Below are 20152 nucleotides of genomic sequence, written 5' to 3' on the forward strand. Positions count from 1 at the left end.
GTAGGGATTCTAATAAATAAATGAATATAAGGCGTGGAGTATTTATTGCAGTGCTGCATTATCTGACAAATCAAAAAAGCTTATACTTTATTAAACTTAGTGGCTACCGAGAAGTTTGAGTTGTTTGTTTTCCAGATGGCGTGGGTGAAAGCAGACCCTGAAATAATTCTAAAGAAGTTTAGGAACATTTGTTCCGGTAAAAAACATAATACTCGACAGGCATGCATTTAATTAACAAACCAAAGAGCAGATGAATCAATACTATCTGATATGGCCACCTTGAAAATCTTCAGGAAAAAATGTACATTTGGCAGCCTTACTGATGAATCGGTCAGGGATCGAATTGTCTGTGCGGTCCACAGCAATCTTATACATAAACAGATGCTGCAAGAGAAATATTTAACCCTATAAACAGTCATTAGCATCTGCATGTTACACAATCAGGAAAAAGCAGATTTTAGGCTGGAAACAGAAGTTTTCAGGGAATAGGGCACATCCTGCCCCAACTGCAGTGGCCATCACCTTCAGAATAAATAGCATATTTTGCGTATGGTAACCACTGCAATAAATGTGGCAAGTGGAATCATTTCACAAAATGCTGCAGTACCCTTCCTTTGCCACTAGCCACATTGCAGTGGCTCAGCCCTCCAAGGTCTGGGGTGTCAGCGAAGTGAATGAACTGGAGCTTAGCCAAAGCAACTAAACCACTAAGCCTCCAACAATATCTAGACAACAGGCATTCCACAGATGGTTACCCCTGTGGACACACACACTTTACAGCACACCCTTGGTGTGACAAATTATCTTTCTAGGTTAATTCTGTATTATTGTGAGGTCACTGGACCTCTCCATCAGCTTCTCCATTGGGACACTGAATGGTGCTGGCAAGTCCACCATGCAGCAATCTTCCACAAACTCACTCACAATCCTTTGACATTCGAGCACCCGTACTCGTATCAGCAAACACCTCAGCAGTCTGTATCTGAAGTGGCAGATCAATAACTTTTGCATCAATGGCCCTCATTGATATTGAGAGTCATTATGCTCAGATTGAAAAGGAACACCTCACTCCAACCTTCGCCTGTCAGAAATTTCATGACTTCATATCTGCTCATCCTGTAACTGTCAAAACTGATCATCAGCCACTCATAGCTAAGTTAAAAAAAAACTCTTCACATGGCATCATTGTGCTAAAGCTACAATGCTACCATCTGTGTGATTTACAAACATGGTAATGAACTGTATTTGGCTGAAACCCTCTCAAGAGCTTTCTTACCCACTGCAGACCAGGCAAATCATGAGGAAGATATAAATTTATGGCAACAAGAGGTGTTGTCTTCTCATAGAATCCAGGAACTCAAAGATGCCTTGCAGGCGGACATCACATGCAGACGGCTGCACAACGTCATCATGAGGGGCTGGCCAGAGTCCTCAGGGGGAGCTTCCCCACAAGCTTTGCATTTTCTTTGCATTTGGAGATGAACTAACCATACAGGGTAGACTGAAACTGCATGGTCAGCGACTCAATCCCCCTACTTCTCTTCAGAAGTACTGCACCTAACACCAGGGCACCCTGAGTTGGAAGCAACCAGAAACAGGGCCAAGGAATCACTATACTGACCCTTCATGCACACTGACATGGGGAGGGAACTCTCCAGATGTGTACTGTGCAGTGCACTTAAGCCATATCAAACAAAAGAACTGTCGCGCGTACTCCAAATCTTAGACCTCCTATTGTCTTTGTCAACAGTTATTCAAATGGAATGGTGAATAACATTTGCTTTTAGCCGACTTGTATTCTGGGCGGTTTGAATTCCATTGCCTGCCAAACATGACAAGTAACACTGTTATCATCAAACTCAAAAGACACTTCACCACACACAGCATCCCTCAGCAACTCAGGGCAGATAACGAATGCCAATTCATTGCCACTGAACTTAGAAATTTTGCACACACATGGGATTTTGAATATGTCATGAGCAGCCCCTATATCCACAATCCCACCACCTAGTGGAATGGGTGTGATGCTCAGCTAAGCATCTTTGAGAGAAATGTGCACAGGATCACACAGATCACTATGCTGCACTCCTCAGGCTGCCAAATCCACCACAATGACCCTTTTCCAGACACACCAGGAGCACATTTCTATGATCTATGATCTACGATCTCACATTTCCTACTGCTAAGGCTTAGCTACAGCCCAAACCTGAAAGTAATGTGAATGAGAGCCTCATGAAATGCCAATTGAAAAGCAAATGCACTGTGATCAAAATGCCCACAATTCGGTTGTCTAATACCTAGTCAAAAGGTCATGGTCCACACTGCTTGTGTTCATAAGCACACAATTATGCCCCACTGCCCAACCAAACAGTCACACTGTAGCCTCAGAGACAGTGCCCATCATATATGTAACTGCCATCACCTTCTACAGGTATCAGAACCAGCATCAATAGATACCACAGTACTCCAGTCATCGACTTACAACACCGGTCCCCTTCACAATAGACATGCAGACTCCTCCAGGGGCCTATGCAGCAAGCCCTGCACCCCCGAGTTCACTTACAGGGCACCAGCCTAAGAAGACCCAGAATAACCAGGATATGTGATCTGACCAAGCACAAGGTTCCAGGACTACATCACTAACTAGTCTAAGATTGGCCTTCGTATCTCGTCTTTACACAACAAAAAGATTGGGAAAAACAAGATGTGATGGGCTAAGCATCAGCTGCAACAGCTCCATTCATATCTCACCATATGTAAATAATTATGTATTGTTAGCCTGTTCAATCTGTGTGATATATAAGGATTCATACACAGTTAGTGTCTGTACAAACATATATCTCAATACCACCAGTTGTCCCAACTTAGATGAGGAAGATGTAGACCGAGTGGTCACGTGATGACATGGCTGTTAAAGGGTCTATGTCGGGAGCCTGGAGCTCTCTCCAGCATGCAGGCAGAGTACAAGCATGGAATAGCTGCTCAACTCGTGAATAAATTATTGTTTGTTACAAGTCCTTGATTGTTAGTATTTGGGAACCCGGAGCTTGTATAGTGAGAAAATATATTGATCTATCTCAATAATATACTTTAAACAGCATCACCAGTACACAAATCATGAACTAATTTCTCATTGACACACATCTATGTGTGCCAGGAGATGTTGGATTTATAAAGCATCATTGTAACTGGAATGATAAGTCAGGCAAGAAAGAGGATTCTGGAAGCTTATAGCTGGGAGCTGAGATGTTTTCTGCCTTTGTGGACGCTAAAAATGGAACGATGTTTCTTGCTCCAATATGAAGGAAAAATGATTCTGTGATCTTGGGAAGGAAAGTAAGCATTGCATTTTGTTTTAATAGAAGAATTGATTTGTCCAAGTGAGGAAACAAAGTAAATCTGGAATTGTTTTAATCAAATCTGAACACTCTTCTGCAGACTGCTTTGAAACTGGCTGCATTCTGTGTTATTTCCAGTAAAATATTTTGTGGAACATAGGTTAATCTATTTTAAAAAAAAAGGTACTCTTCCCAAAAATGTGTCTCTCAAGTCCATTTTGGATCATATTCTAATGACAGAAATGTGAAATCAACACAATTCATTTTTTGTTTTCACGGAAATTTCTACTGACTTTTGGGAAGCATTGACTCTGCACTCAAATATGGATTTACTCCAGGGAAAATTAGTAATAGTGGGTCTAAACTTGGAGCGGCAAGGCATCATTACCAAGCATCCAAAAAGTTACAATACATGCATTCATTCAATTTCAAAACTTACTTGAGCAGATTTGTGTTACTGGGTTCACCATTTTGTTTTAAAGTTATACGTTAAGAAATAGAATCACCATTCAGTAGCTATATTTCTGTGCTTGCCCAGACAAATGAACTTCACAAATTAGATTTTAAACCACAAATTCAATGAGGATTAAATGGGCAAAGAAAACATACTTAAAATAAAAAAGTATATTGAGAGAAACGTTTTCAAAACAGTTTGCCATTTTACATCTTATTTAAAATATGCTGAAAAAGAGAGGAAATAAAGGAATATCACGTCAAATTGGGCATGTGGGAAAACAGAGCAGTGAAGAGAAAAAAAATCGTGCATTTCGAACCAGGATTTTTGTCAGAAATTAGTTTCTTTCAATACTAGAAAGCATAGCGTTATTGCTTCACCTAGTTTTGTTTTGTCAGCCAGTCATTCAAGCAGCTGATGTGGACACATGGGACATGTAAGCAAGATGTCAATAAGTAAGGAAGAAAAAACTTGAATTTTTATAGCACCTTTCAAGACCTTGGGATGTCTTAAAGTGCCTTGCAGCAAATAAACCAGTTTTGAAATGTAGTTACTGTTGTACATGAGACATGGCTGCCAATTTGTGCAGAGCAAGCTCTCATAATGTGCTTATGTCCAGCTAACGTGTCTTGATGTTGATTGAGAGACAAAAGGACACTGGGGTCCAGGGGAACGGGGAGTTCCCTGCTCCTCTTCAAAATTTTGCAGTGGAATCTTTTACAGACATTTGACAACTAGGGCAATCAGTGTCTCATTCAGAAGATGGTGGGGGTGATTCTTCCATCCTGCTGCGCAGCTTTTTTAGCACAACGGCCCTGGAGACTTGAGCGGAGACCATTTTGTGGGTTCCCTGCTAGATGCCATGGCTTCCGAGGTTCTCCAGTAGCCGGATCTATGGCGCCATCTGCTCTGTACCAGAAATCGGCATGGAGCTGAACAATTTACAGAGGTGGTAATTTGAACACAATTTAAATATCATTAGTAGACCCAGGACTGAAATCTCAGGAGCCACTTGTCTCTCTTTCCCTACCAGGAGTATTTCACTCCAGTGGAATATAGTAAAGCTCCCTACTTGTGGGGAGCTGGCAGCCTGTCCCCACTCAAATGAAGGGGGGCAATTGAGGCGCCCAGAGGATCAGGTGCGGGGGTGCCACCTTGGTATTGCCACCTTGGCAGTGCCAGTCTGGGCCCTCTAGCACTGTCCAAGAGGCAAAGTGCCAATTCCCAGAGGAGTTGCCCTCACTGGGAATCAGGCAGTGCCAAGGGGACAAGGCTTCAGGTGAGGGGGTGGGGGTCCTGCTGCCACTCTGTACTTGAGCTGAGTGATAGAGAGAGGGAGGCCAGCGATTGGGGCTGGCCACTAGGGTGAGGGGGGTGTCAGCCTGCTTGGAAGGGTTGTCGAGGCTGGCAGGGGAGGGTGGAGGAGTTGGGATCGAGAGATCAGGACTGCGGTGGGGGGCGGGCATGTTCAAGGGAGGTCAGCAATTGGGCCGTGGTGGGGCTGGGGTCACATGGTCTGTGTTGCAGGGGTAGTGGGGCTGGCCAGTGACTGGGAGGCTGGCAGTGTGTCTACTGGGCATGCACTGACCTCGGTGCTGACAGATTGGCACATGCACAGTGACCCGCTCAGCTCTTTGCTACCGGCCTCTCCAGCAAGACTAGACCCTGCCCGCTGATTTTTGGAGTTGTTTACGCTAGTGTACTCTGCAGTTCACAGAGTGTGGGAGATTCATTTTGAAACTCCCACTGAAAAAAAAAGCGTAATTTATTCCAGTTTTTACGCAAATTTGACACTGAGAATTCCTTTGGGAGAATCACCTCCCGGCACCTCTGGCAGTGCAGCACTCCTTTAGTACAGCACTGAATTCTCAGCCTGGACTATGTACTGAAGTTCCTGGTATTGAATTTGAAACTAAAAGCTTTCAGAGTCAATTTCAATTAGGCAATTCTAATCTATCATGATCATAAGCAGGTGACTAGTAAAATGGACTTATCAAAGTATTAAGATCAGCTAGTTTGTAATCATTGGCATAGATTCTATAGTGGAACAAATAATTGGTTCACTGGACCTTTTCCTTTGAGTCAGGAGGACTAATGGTGTTTCAGATCCTTTTGAGCAGGGACTCTGAGAAATTGTAGAGCTGAATTTTCAGCAGTGTGGAAACACTTAAAAGATCTCATATCACTAAACGGTCAGACCAGTGAGGATAGAAAATGTTCAATAGCAAAAGTAGAAGAGCATGAAATACAATTGGGTCTGAAGGCTAAATCTATCTGTAATGAAAAGATGTCAGTAAAAATTAGCAATCTCAAAAACGGGGTTGAATAAATGATATCGGATTTTATCGCAGTGTGGAGAGAATAAAGAGTTGCCTCAATTGGAGCTAGAAAAAAATCATTGAAAATGAGCCTCACAGGAGAAGAAACCCACAAAATGTTTGCACTAAAGTCCAAAGACAAAAACTGTCCTCAGAAATTTATAGTGTTTTCAAATCCCATACTGAGCAGTGAAGGAAAAGATACCTTTCGTATTTTAGAATTCTCAGTTCGTCTCTGGAATTCATAGATAATAGCATTATAGGATCATAGAATCCCTGCAGTGCAGAAGGAAGCCATTTGGCCCATCAAGCCTGCACTGACAACAATCCCACTCAGGCCCTATCCCCATAATCCCGTGTATTTACCTTGCTAATCCCCCTGAGACTAAGGGGCAATTTAACATGGCCAATCAACCTAACCCACTACAAGAAGTGACGTTTCACAGCCCTCCTGTAAATGGTGGGAATAAATAATACCTGCAGCATAATTAGAAAAAAACATACATTCAAAAGGAAATGTGCATTTCCTTAGTCTGTGTCATTCCAAGCAGTGAAGCTATTTTAGTCACATGCTAAATCCCATAATTTTCTCTTCTGAATATTGCTTATTTTGTGGTACTGTAACCAAAATAATCAATTCCTTGTGGTTTCTCCATAGATTCCATTAGTAAATGTGTGGCTAAATTGCTCTTCAGTTGTCCACAAAAAGGATTTTACTGTCTATACAGTAAATCCAGTTTCACCCTCAGCAGTGAGCAGCCTCAACTCTGGATCTACATCATGTTTCTTTTCCAACAGGTGAGTGCCTTTTTCCATGTTGTTTTGATTTTACCTTACTAAGTTCTTCAAAGGAATAACGGAGAGAGTGGGAAAAAAATAATGCAGTAGATGTAATACACTTTGATTCTCAGAAAGACCTTTGATAATTTATGATTTAGTCGATTCATACAAACATACAAAATAAGAGCAGAAGTAGGCCTCTCAGCCCCTCGAGCCTTCTCTGGCATTCAATAAAGTCATGGCTGATCTGTTTGTGTTTCAGGTTCCACATTTTCATCTATTCCCGATAATCATAGAATCCCAACAGAGCGGAAGGAGTCCATTCGGCCCATTGAGCCTACATCTACTCTTCGACAGAGCACCTTACCCAAGCTCATCCCTGTAACCACACATATTTACCCCAGTAATCCCCCTTACCTACACATCTTGGGGCACTAAGAGACAATTTAGTATGCTAATCCTCCAAACTCGCACACCTTTGTGCTGTGGGAGGAAACCAGAGCACCAGAAAGAAACCCAAGCAGGCACGTGTAAACTCCACACAGACAGTCACCCAAGATGGGAATCAAACCTGAATCCCTGGCACTGTAAGGCAGCAGTACTAACCACTGTGCCACTATGCCACCAGCCTTTGATAGTCTTTGATTCCCTTCCTAATAAAAATCTACCCATTTCTGCTTTAAAAATATTCAATGACTCCTGCTTCCACCACCTTGTGAGGAAAGTTCCAAAGTCACAAACCCTCTGAGAGAAAAAAATTTGCCTCATCTCTTGTTCCAAAAGGGTGGCTCCTGACGTGGACCCTAATATCAGAAGTGATGGAAGGAAAAGGCTGTAGAGAGTACAGAATGGGGGTTACAATTAAGCAACTCAGACCAGTGAAAGATGGGCTGCAGTATTACACAACTAAATAAGGCTGGGGTCACTATTTGCATGCATTTGGACTTTAAAATCTGAAATACAATTTCAAAAGTTGTGGATCCGATATATTACAAAAAACGTTTGGCGGCACTGGAGAAGATGCACCAAAGCTTTACAATAATGATACTGAATAGACTGGGGTTTCTTTCTCAGGAAATGATAACATTTGATCGGGCAGTTGTCAAAAAGGTGTTTATGTGTGGGAGAATAAAAACTAGGGGTTATAGCCATAAAAGTCACTGATGAATTTAATGAAGAATTAATGAGAAACATCTTTACTCGGACATTAATTAGAATGCAAAACTTGTTACTGTTGAGTGTGCTGGGCATAGCCCCTTTAAGGGAATGGGTTATGTGACATGGGAGAGCTGGTTGGGAACTGCCCTGAATGGGCAATCAACATTTGGAGTGCAGAGCGGGTAGACTGAATAAAAGTTCTGTGTTTCCTGATGCCTGACTGTGAAGTAGTTCTTGAGGAGACACCTCAGTATTAAAAGATTTAACAGTTAACATAATAGGTGAACAGAATAATTATGTAGATGCCTTCATGGGGAAACTAGCTAAGCAGAAGAGAGAAAGGAGTAGATGAATACGCAGATTTGAGGTAGAGTGGGAGGAGGCTCGTGTGAAGGATAAACACCACTCTGTTGTTTCTGTGCTGTAGATTCCAGATATTCCTACATAATTTTCTCATTTTGTTTTCATTCCCCCCAAATTCCTCATGCTATACTCAGCCCCAAATTGCATGAAATTGACCCGGAGTGAATTGTCAACCAATTCTCCCCTTCCAGCAGAGAAATTCCACATCTCCACCTGATGTTTGCCCTGATTGCCAATTTCACAGGAGAGATGTTATTTACGTCTTCTGCTTCCTATGTGTTAGAAATAATCACACATCAGACTCAAAATGCTGGAGCATCACCCAGTGTTTGTTTAGCTGCTCTCCATGTGAAAGAATGATGTATTCTTACATGGCACATGACTGCAGTGAGGCAATGAATATGGTACCAGTCCTCAGGATATTCATGTGACAATTAGTTCCCAGCCCTTTGCAAGTAATTTAACAAGGGAACTGTGTCCTCTCCAAGCTTCAATTCCCCAACAGCATCCTCCCCCCCACCACCCAACTTATAATTAAAAATTGGTCTTTTCCTGAACTTTATCATTACATGTGTTGGCTTTTCACAAAGATTTCCTTTGGTTAAACCCAATGAAACCAGTTCTACTGGCCTGTAGGTTAAAGCTCTGTTATCTTGCCTATCATATTCTTAATTCACTCATGCCTTTGGTCAGAGCTCACACTTATTGTAATTGGGAATTAACTATTTCTAACCTGCATCAATCATCACGCGAACCTTATGTGAAACTGCAGCTCCTCAAATGATCTGTTCCTATGCAGATTCCTGTTGAATATGAGATTGCATCTACAACTTACTGTATTGGACCTAGATTCATATCCATGCCACTTCTTTATCCATTACACTGTCATAATTACCATCTAATCTTAGCACCCAAACTCATTTATATTAGCTTTGCCCAGTCATGTGCTTAGTCCTAACAATGCCAGTTGTTTTGTTGTGTGTTCTTACTGAAGTAGCCTGTTCAATGCACCCAATGGAATTCAGTTAATCTCTCTCTCTGTTTCTCTGCTATTGCTGTTGTTCCTGGTAATGGCTGGCCCAGAATGATCTAACATCTGTGCCAACATACTACATTACACGCGATCCTGCAAGGAACCATCCAGAAACACAAAATCTCAGAGCCAGAATGCATATCGTCTTCCAGTTAACTCCTGTAATCAATGTTTATTTTTCAGTGCTAATTTTTTGACATTAAAGAGCACACATTTGCAGTTTAGTGGAACTGTGATATGTATTGTTTTGTATAGCATGATGCTCCTGCTTGATTTTTCTTACTTATGAGTGATAGAATGAGATATTTGCTCATAATTTAATAAAAATAAATGCATGGGCACATGTCCTGCCCATTTCTTTGCCATTTTTAATTATTTTGAAATCAATTTGACAGTAATTTTTTTCCATTAAGTAACTGTTTTGAAAATTTCTTCTATTATTTATGGAAGTGAAAGAAACCCAATTGCTTGACTGGTTTATAGAAACTGCCCAATAACAGAAAACACCAAAGTACCATGTTCTAAAGCCATGCTCTATATTGAAAATGTTTTATTAATTTGGTTACGGTTTAAAAGACCAAACAACAGTATTTCAGTGACTTAAAACAACAGCTTCTAAGATAGCTGAAAATTTGCATGGTAGTACCCTACACATTTTAAAGCCATTAAAATGGAGTCTGGCTGTCTAGAAAAGATGTGGAGATGCCAACATTGGACTGGGGTAAACACAGTAAGAAGTCTCACAACACCAGGTTAAAGTCCAACAGGTTTAGTTGGTAGCAAAAGCTTTTGGAATGCAGCTCCTTTGTCAGGTAAGTGGGAGTTCTGTTCATAAACAGGGCATATAAAGACACAAAATAATGTTTGGGATGCGAGTATACTTGATTACCTGTAAAGACTCGCATTCCAACCATTATTTTGTAAATTGAGTTTGTGTCTTTATATGCCCTGTTTGTGAACAGAACTCCCACTTAACTGACGAAGGAGCAGCACTCCGAAAGCTAGTGGCTTTTGCTACCAAATAACCTTTGGGCTTTAACCTGGTGTTGTGGGACTTCTGTGTCTAGAAAAGTCCATCAGAGGCTATCATGTAAATGGCTAATCTCCTGAATCATTCACCAAATATCCAGACAATTACCAATGAATTGAATTGGGTGGGGGAGAAGCCCTTAGATGCAATTACTGTGGACAATGGACTTAGGCTGAGATGCAAACCTTTCCAGCCTAGGTAATGTAATCGTGTCTAAACCATTGACCTGGAATCAACTTCCAAGATCATGTTTGGGTGACTGGTCAGTTGGTGAGAGGAGATCATGTGATGAGCCAACTAACCCACCTTTCTATTTTTAAGAAACTGCTTTTCTCTAGACTACAGATGCAGGGAAGAACAATCTCTCTCTCTCTCTCTCTTAAATGAGGAGTGGGAAAAGAGATGAACCATTCTACCCTGGTCGTCACAACAGGAATCAGTACGTATTCAACCTATGACTTAAAAATATAATCTTAGCAATCTGTGGCCAGATTCTTTCCAAAAATGGAGTGTCGGCTCAGGCAGGAAAACCAGTGTGAAGCTCCCAGGCTGCACAGCTGGCTTTTCTCGCCATATTGAACAGCACTCAGTGCAATTTCAAAGGGATAGCGAGATTCTCACAGCCAGCTGGAGGGGTGGGGCCTATGAAAATTGGGGACGCTGGGAATTCCAAGATCAGAAAGGGTGTCCTGATCTCTGATTTAAATAAAAATCAACCCCTCCCCACCTCCATTGGACACCGACAGTCCCCATGGATGAGGGGAACTGCAGAATGGAGCATCCCAGAGGGCTTCCTTGCTCTGCCCCCTGTCAGAGTGCATAGGGCAATGCCCAGGCACATCTGTCAACACCCGAGGGCTATACTTAACTATGCATCTCCTGTGTGGTCATTCTCAACTGCTTTTCATTTTTGAAAACAAGCAGTCATTTGTGTTGAAATGATGTCATGCTGGCTGGGTGGGAAGTTAGGATGAGGGCGGAAGTAGCAGTGTCAAGCCTGCTAATGTGATGTTAATTCATGCAAATCAGGGTCGTGCACTGCTTGGGTGTGAACATGATTATGTCACCGGCAGGGCTGGATGGGGAAGATCTCATTCTGAGAACTCACAGGCACAAATCCTGTTTTTGGCCTTGCGCAAGATTTAGCGGCCATTACAGGATTTGAGTTTATGGTCAATGGAACCATTAGATCACGGCCGCAGTTATAAGAAAGGGAAAAGAATGCCTGACGTTTCACTATCCTGTGCTCTTACTGCAGCTTGTGGACCAGAATAAAAAGTTTTCTCACCAATGAAATTTCATTTAACCTGAGGCTCCATTTACCTATGAACCATTATCTGTTGTGACTTTGAAAGGATACTACTACATCTGTAATAGACAATAAAACTCTTATATTACATCTTAATTTTCCAATATATCATTCAACTTAGTGAGCAATGCTGAGAGAAATCTGTTAAAACACATACACACACACACGTGCGCACACATGCATGCACACACACACACATGCACACACACATGTATATTTTGAATCAATTCCACTTAATAGATAAAAATATTCCTAAAGTACAAAGAGAAAGACAGCCATTTTGTGGTGGTCTCTTCTGACTCAGATCCAAGAACTTAGAGTTAATTTGCATACTTCCCTCACCGTTAACCTTAGGATGTTGCTATTCAGACCCTGTGGGTGTAAAGCAACAGGCCATCTTCAACATAGCTGTACATTATCAGCGAAATAATATATTTACGATCACATAGAATGATCCATAGAATCCCTGTGAGGATATTCAGCCCATTGAATCTGCACTGACTCTCCAAAAGAACATCTTACCCAGGTCCTTTCTGCTTTTCCATATTTTTCCACTTCACTTGTATTTCTTGAGCTCTAGCTGCATTGCTAAATAATTTAAATTACAGTTTGTGATTTTCACAGACTTAATTTGAGCATTCACTTTGAGTTTTATGCCCACAGTACAAAGGAGAAATCGCTGCCCAGGCTTATAGCAATGGACAATGATGTGCTATTGTTGCGAATTTTCTTTTGCCAGCATTAGTCATAGCTATTCCAAGCCTTGTTGCACAATATTTACTCAGGAACTTTCCTTACTTTAATTTCATTGTTTAAAATGGACTGCATTTGTTTTGATGAAAACCATGCACACTTAAAACTGATTTATGATTTTGAACGGAGTGCGGTTCTCACATTTCCCATCAATATCTGTGGCTTCTTGACTTTTGCAGAGCTGTTCAGCAAGTCCCTTGTCCTCCCAGGATGCATCAGTACAAATTCTTAAAGCACTATGGGAGAAGGCACAGCTGAAGGGAACACACAACTTTGAAACAGCAATGATCCAGACAATTCATTATAAGAAGGTGAATATGAATATTTTACAATATGCAATGATTTAAAAGAATATGTAACAATGGTGATGTATTCTAAAGTGTGATTATATAGTGTGGAATTTGGTTGTTTTGGTATGCCTTCTGACAAATTATTCACCAGCTCTAATACTCAAAGTTTGGCCTCTCAGTCAAAGACACTTGACCACCCTCTTTCTCTATTGTCAACTTCGAAATTCTTACTTTAAAATTTAGTGTGTTATTTATGTGATTGCCAATTTATAAACCAAGAATTTCATTAAAAGTTCTACCAAATGGCTGCCATGGCTGCCAATGATCCAACAGGCTGATTGGAAGGCTTCATTAGGAAAATCCCAGCAATAACCTTTAAGAAAAATACACATCCAGAAACAACAATTACCTTATAAAACATTCAAACTTTCCTCAATTACCCAGTTTCCAAGTTGTTATACGAAAGGTTACTCAAATCCCAAAAATTGGTTCACTTTCATTCTGGGAAGAGAAATAGTTTTGAATTGAATTTGACAGCAGAGTGAATTTGTAAGGATTGACATGGACAAAGGCCAGTCAGGAAAAAACATACGGTTTATATTGTCTTTCCAGCTTGGTTTAATTCACTTGAAAAATAAGCAAAATCCTCAGTTGTAATCAATCACAGGTTGTGCATAATCAAGGCAAAATTGAGTTGTCCCTCGTACAGAAGACAGTTTTAGTTAAGTAAAATTTAGTAAAACAATCCTCTTTTAACAATTGAATCTCCAATTTGTTTTGAAACCTTTCGAAATAAGCTGCAGCAATGCTCACCAGAAATTCAAGAGATGCGGATTGATTTGCATTTTACCAGCTATTCAGAAGCAAAATGAGTGCAATGTAAGCCACTTACTGGGCATGGGACGATGTACGTGATATCCACTAGCAGCATAGCCATTGCCATATTGTCCCCTTCTTAAAAACTGCTTTGGCCCAATTAAAATGTGCAATGTAGGGGTCTCTGGCTGTAGTAAAACCTACCTGACAAACTGAGCAAACATCCAGCAGCCTTGAACTAAGGATCCTCTGACAAGTCTACAGCAGTCCAAGGGACCACTGGGAGCAGTGGAAGAAAGTCAAAGGTAAGGTTTAAAAAAGCTACCGGATATGAAGCCTGGAAAAGAAGAAGTTCTTTCCCTGACATCACATCAAACTGTGTCATGGTCAAGATACCGATTGTCTCCATGCCCTGGGCTCCTGCTGAACCTTCAATTTGAAGAAGGGCTAACAAGATGTGAAAATGTAATTAAATACTTGTACAAAAGATATATGTCAGAGATTCCAGTCATGTCCCTCAGCACAGCTTGTGGGAAAAGCAAAGAATTTGCTACCAAGAGCTGAAACGCTTCTTCCATATTTGTTTCATGAATCTTCTTCCTTCCATTAGTACATTATCAGGGCCAAGCTTCTGAACCCTGCAATCTGGCTGACCTGGTTCTGCTGGCAATTCCAGACTTAGTTAATAAGGGTTTATGGATTTGGGAGTAGTATATTAGCATGCATAAAAGATTAATAAATGGAAAGGAAGCAAAGAGTAAGCATAAATGGGGTATTTTCAAGTTGACAGGCTGGGGACAAGTGAAGTGCCAAAAGGATCAGTGCTGAACTTCAGTTATTTACTAACTTACATAAAGAGACAGGGAGTAATCTAAGGTACAAAGCTAAATGGAACTGTAAGTTGTGAGAAGGACACAAAGAGGCTGTAAAAGATATAGACAGGTTAAGTAAGTGGGTAACAAGATGGCAGATGGGGTATTATGTGGGGAAGTTTGAAGACATTCACTTTGGTCATAAGGTTTGAAAAGCAAAACAATGTGGGTGGCACAGAGGTTAGCAATGAATGTTCACTAGATTGGTCCCTGGGATAAGAGGATTGTCCTATGATGCGGCAGAGTAAATTGGGCTTATAGACCCTGAGGTTTAGAAGAATGAGAGATAACCTCATTGAAACATGTCAGATATTTGAAGAGGTTTTTACAGAGTCTTCACTGAGTGATTGTTTCTGCTGACTGGGGAATTTAAAATACAGGGCACAGTCTGAGGATAACAGGGTGATCTTTTAGGACTGAGGTGAGAAATTTCTTCACTCGAAGGTTTGTGAATCTTTGGAATTCTCTTTCCCAGTGGGTTGTGGATGCTTCATCATTGAGTATATTTAAAGCTGGAGTAGACAGACCTTTGGTGTCTCAGGGGATTAAGGGATATGGGGGAGTCAGGGATTAAGGGATATGGGGAGCAGGCAGGAAAGTGGAGTTGAAACCCAAGTCTAGAATTATCGTATTGAATTGCACAGGAGGCTCAACAGATCTACTCCTGCTCCTATCTCTTGTCTACTTAAGTACCTAGCTCCATTGTCAAAGCACTGGACTTTTCTCATTGACTGATATATATGGTAGATTTGAATAGGTCAACAAAGTATCTACAAGGTGTAAATTGGTCTTTCCTACTTTTGTATAATCTCTCTCTCATTCACTGTTCCCCAGTCCCTTGGCTTGTTTGTCTATCTGTCTGCCTGTTTCACTCACTCTTTCATTGTTAATTTCAGATAACCAATTACAGACAAATATAAAATTGACTTAATTTCATAATTAAAGCATTCAGCTGTTGCCCAGCTGGCTAAGGAATAGAACTTTAGTAATTCTACCGCAGAAGACTGTGGAGGCCAAGTCACTAAATATATTTATATGGCGATAGATGGAGTTACATAGAATCTCTACAGTGCAAGAGGAGGTTATTCGGCCCATCGAATTTGCACCAGCTCTCCAACAGAACCCATTCATGCCCAATCCCTGTAACCCATGCATTTAATCTGTTAATTTCCCTAACCTTTGGACATTAAAGAGCAATTTAGCATGGTCAATCCATCTAACATGCACATCTTTGGACTGTGGGAGGTAACTGGAGCACCTGGGCAAAACCCATACAGACACGGGAAGAATTGGAAAACTCCATATTGACAGTCGCCTGAGGCTGGAATCAAACCCAGGTCACTGACACTGTGATACAGCACTGTGCCATTGTGCCACCACCACTGTTTCTATACTATAAAGATGTCAAGGGGTATGCAGAGAGTGCATGAAGTATGGTTGAGATAGAGGATCAGCTGTGATCATATTGGATGGCAGAGCAGGCTTCAAGGGCTGAATGGCCTATTGCTGTTTCTATTTTCAATGTTTCTCTGCTTACAAATCTAGAATGCTACTTGTACATCTGTCAGCACAGAATCTGCTTTATTTCTCTTAGTCTTCTTTGACATGCCCGGCTGTTTTGAGAATGAGTCTCATGCTTCATCAATTGACTCACCCCAGATAAAGTAAATAAAGATGTTTCCTATATTTGAGTTGGCCACGATTCTCCTCATATCAGAAAATGCAATGCAATTCCGTTAAGCCAATCAGATTTATTATGAGCAACATTAGAGATATTGATCACATCCAACCCATAATTCTGCTCAGAAGTCATATTTTGGAGAGGAGCAGATTTCCAGACTATTGAATTATCTTCTATGAATCATGTACATGGACACAGTAATTCTCCCACCGTGACTACACATGCAATAGCTCCTCCTTCACCACCATATATTTCTTCATGATTTATAAAATCCTTGGTGACTATGGATTGGATTTTCCAGTGTGCGCTGAGTCCCCCACTGTTTTACTGTTTTCAATTATATTGTTGCTCCTCTTCTTGCATCAAATCTACATTAAAAAGATTCACTACGATTGAGCAAAAGAAGACAAGAAATGGGTGTGGGAGGTGACTCTGTGCTCCCTTGACTCTGCTCCATCACTCAATATAATCATGATTGATCTTTTGCTCTAATTTTCTATTAAACCCCCCGTGCCTTCATCCCCTTATTGAAGATAGACCAATAGTAGGGGAAACGCTAGAATCTATTATGAGGATAACAGATCTGATTTGACAATGTTGATACAGTCTTATGAAAGAAAACTTACGTTTGACAAATCCATTGGAGTTTTTTGACGTGTAATCAACAAAATCGATGAGTGGAAACTAATGAGCTAATGAAATTAGTGAAATATATTTGGATTTTCAAAGTTATTTGTTTAGATATCACACAAGAGAATGTTGGGGCTCATGGAGGTAATACATTAGCATAGATTGAGGATTGGTTAATGGACAGAAAACAACCTCAAAAAATTTATAAGCACTTTACCCCAGAAAATCTTTTTTTTTATTTAGAATCCCTACAGTGCAGAAGCAGGCTATTCAGCCCATCAAACCTGCACTGACAACAATCCCATCCAAGCCCTATCCCCACGTATTTATCCTACTAGTCCCCATGACACTAAGGGACAATTTAGCATGGCTAATCAACCTAACACACACATCTTTGGACTGTGGGGGGGAAGCTGAAGCACCCAGAGGAAACCCCCACAGAAGAATATGCAAATTCCACACAGACATTGACCCAAGACCAGGATTGAATCTGGATCCCTCGCGCTATAAGGCAGCAGTGCTGACCACTGTGCCACTGTGCATTCCCGCTATAGGATTATGAATTAACCCAGTCTTATTACACAAAACTTGCTCTGAAATAGCCTGTTCCCTAGTTGGTCCTTGAACAATTTGTTTTGAGAACTGTCTCTAATGTACTCCGAGCTATTTTTGCCAATTTGGTTTGCCCAACGTATGTCAGCATTAAAGATCCCACGTTTATTGCATGATGCTTGTTACATGCTGCTTTGATTTCCTGGTTTATACCTTGTTCCAAGCTGTAACTACTGTTAGGGGATCTATAAACTATTCCCAGTGTTTTTTGCCCTTTCCCATTTTTAGCTCCATTCCTACTGATTCTCCATCCTGATTTTCTGAGCTATCAGCCTTCTTCACAAATGTAATCATCATTCCCCATCTTATCAGGATATCCTGTTCGTTTTCATTCTTCCTATCATTACTAAAATACAAATACCAGAGAGTGTTTAGTTCCAAACCTTAGGGCAGTATTTTTCTACTTTGTTTTGCAATGTGTCACAGTGGGTGGGAAAAGCAGCATTGAAGTCACTGGCCACAACAGCAGCTTTCTGCATCCCATTGTGAGGCAAAATTCCAAGGTGCAGGTCCCACGACCTCATGCTGGCAGAGCGGGCTGGGATTGAGGTGGCATGCCAGCAATTTAGTTTTTTTAAAGATCAGGCCACCATCTTTAAAGGCCACCTTGATATAATAAAGTAAAAATAGAAGCAGCCCCCTCAGACCCATCATTACCCCACACTGGTCCCTGGCACTGCTGTGTGCCCAGGTACTGCCCAGGCATGACTCTCTCCCCACTGAGCTCCTCTAGTGGTTTTGCGTGCCAGGTGCATGTTCTAGGAGACCAGTTGTAACGCACATCAACATGCCCTCATATCAACTTGAATGGATAACGTAACAGGAGGAATGATCACACCTAGAAGCTTGGTATTAGATATTCATTTATTCTAAAGGGCACAATCATGAAGGGACCTCCTGCCAATGTATAAAGTGACTTGAGCCTCTCACAGGATCTTGCGCTTCCATCGCCATTCACATCTGATGCAAACAGGAGCTCAAAATACTGCCTTGGTCTCCCTGCAATCACTGGTAGGATTTCTGTTCCCTGTTCGACCAATAAAGTGGCTGCCTCCCCAAGCCCCGTCCAATTAAGGCGACTGGATTCCTGAGTCCAGACGGCCAGTAGGAGGCTGTCCAGCAGTCATAGATTGTCAGCCTCAGTATCCGATATGGACATTGCTGAAGTATGTGGGAAGGTAAGAGATCATTTTATTCCTGATTGCCCACCACAAAAGGAGTAATTAAGAAGGGCAATGGGTTAGAGCCTTCAGACACCCTCACAGTAACAGGCACTGCTGTGGTTGAGTTTTGGACTGACACCAACCACAGTTATTAGTGACTCCAACTGAGCATCCTGCCTTTAAGGCTAGATTGGCCACATACACAAGGGAGCCCTTATGTATCACTGGCTCGCCTGTTGAAGGGGCAATGCTCTGAAAGCTTGTGCTACCAAAGAAACCTGTTGGACTTGGTGTTGTGAGACTCCTGTATTATTGGGAACACCATAATCCCAGTTACACATAGACAACAGACAGGCCGACTCCTCTAACAGTAGTGCAGGACCAAGGCCCAGTCTTTTAGGAAGGTGCTGCCTACAGAAAATCTACCTAGATTGGCAATTGGGATTTTTCAAATGAGTACCGGCTGTTTGTACAAAGTCATTGGAAAGTATCCTGAAGTGTTCCAAGAAGATCTAGGAAAGATTAGAGGCTCCAGGACAAAGATCTATGTGGACCCAGAGATCCAACCTAAATACTTCAAGACACAAACTGTCCGTATTGCCTATGTACCAAAATAAAGGACAAATTCCAGAGGAACTAGGCATTATACACCAGGTATAATTTGCTGAATGGGCCATGCCTGTAATCCCGGTTTTAAAACTTGACAATTCAGGCCATCTTTGTGGGAGTTAAAAGTTGATGGTCAATAGAGCATCCGGCTTAGCTAGCTATTCTATGCTATGCATAGAAGACTTGTATGTAAAACTGGCTGGGGCTCTTACATTTTTCAAATTTGACATGAGCCATGCCAGTCTCCAACTGGAGCTTGGGTTATCATCCAGGAAGTATGTCACCATAAATACTCTCAAAAGACAGTATGAGTACTCTCGCACGTCCTTCGGGGTACCATCGGCTAGTGCCATTTTTCAAAGGATAATGGAGAACATCCTTCATGGGTGTCCAGAGTGGCAGTCTATCTGGATGACGTTTTAATCTCAGGAACTACTGTGAAGGAACATTTGGAGAGTTTGGAGGAGATCTTATGGCAATTTTCTCATGGCAGTGTTCAGTTGAAAAGGGAACAATGTGTGTGCCAGGTAAACAAGGTGACATCCTTGGGTATAAAGTTGACAAGAATGTATTACGTCCTGAAGAAGAGGAGATGAAGGCCATGAAAGGGGCTCCAACTCCAAGGAACACAATCAAGTTGAAGTTGTTCCTAGGTCCCATAAATTATTTTGGGAAATTCATACCGAACTTAGTGACCCTGCTGGCACCCCTCAGGTATGTTAAACAAAAGAAGTAATGGGCGTGGTGAATGCCACAAGAGGAAACTATTCATTATTATAAATGGCCATTCAAAATGAGTTCACAGATTTCCAATGAATTAAACAACAACTAGCAAGATTCTTTGCATTTTATTTAGTTTGTTTGCTGCTTATATGTTTCCTGAGGAGTGTCTGACAACACTTCTGTTTAGTGCAGAAGAATTTGCACATTTCATGAGAATGAA

The 20152-nt window shown here is 41.4% G+C and overlaps 1 protein-coding gene across 3 annotated transcripts in view; it reads left to right on the forward strand.

Moving 5' to 3' along the window:
* veph1 (ventricular zone expressed PH domain-containing 1) overlaps positions 1-20152 on the forward strand; it is a 203885-nt gene that overhangs the window by 151453 nt on the left and 32280 nt on the right. For all 3 annotated transcript variants that reach the window (XR_013886325.1, XM_080185581.1, XM_080185580.1), the window contains 2 exons: positions 6769-6908; positions 12716-12847. Coding sequence is in view for 2 of the 3 variants with exons in the window: in XM_080185581.1 (XP_080041707.1) it covers positions 6769-6908; positions 12716-12847 (272 nt within the window). In the remaining variant the exon portion in view is untranslated. The remainder of the gene's footprint in view (positions 1-6768; positions 6909-12715; positions 12848-20152) is intronic.

This window comes from Carcharhinus amblyrhynchos, chromosome 3, assembly GCF_965287045.1.
Source record: "Carcharhinus amblyrhynchos chromosome 3, sCarAmb.v2.hapA, whole genome shotgun sequence".
Lineage (NCBI taxonomy): Eukaryota > Metazoa > Chordata > Chondrichthyes > Carcharhiniformes > Carcharhinidae > Carcharhinus > Carcharhinus amblyrhynchos.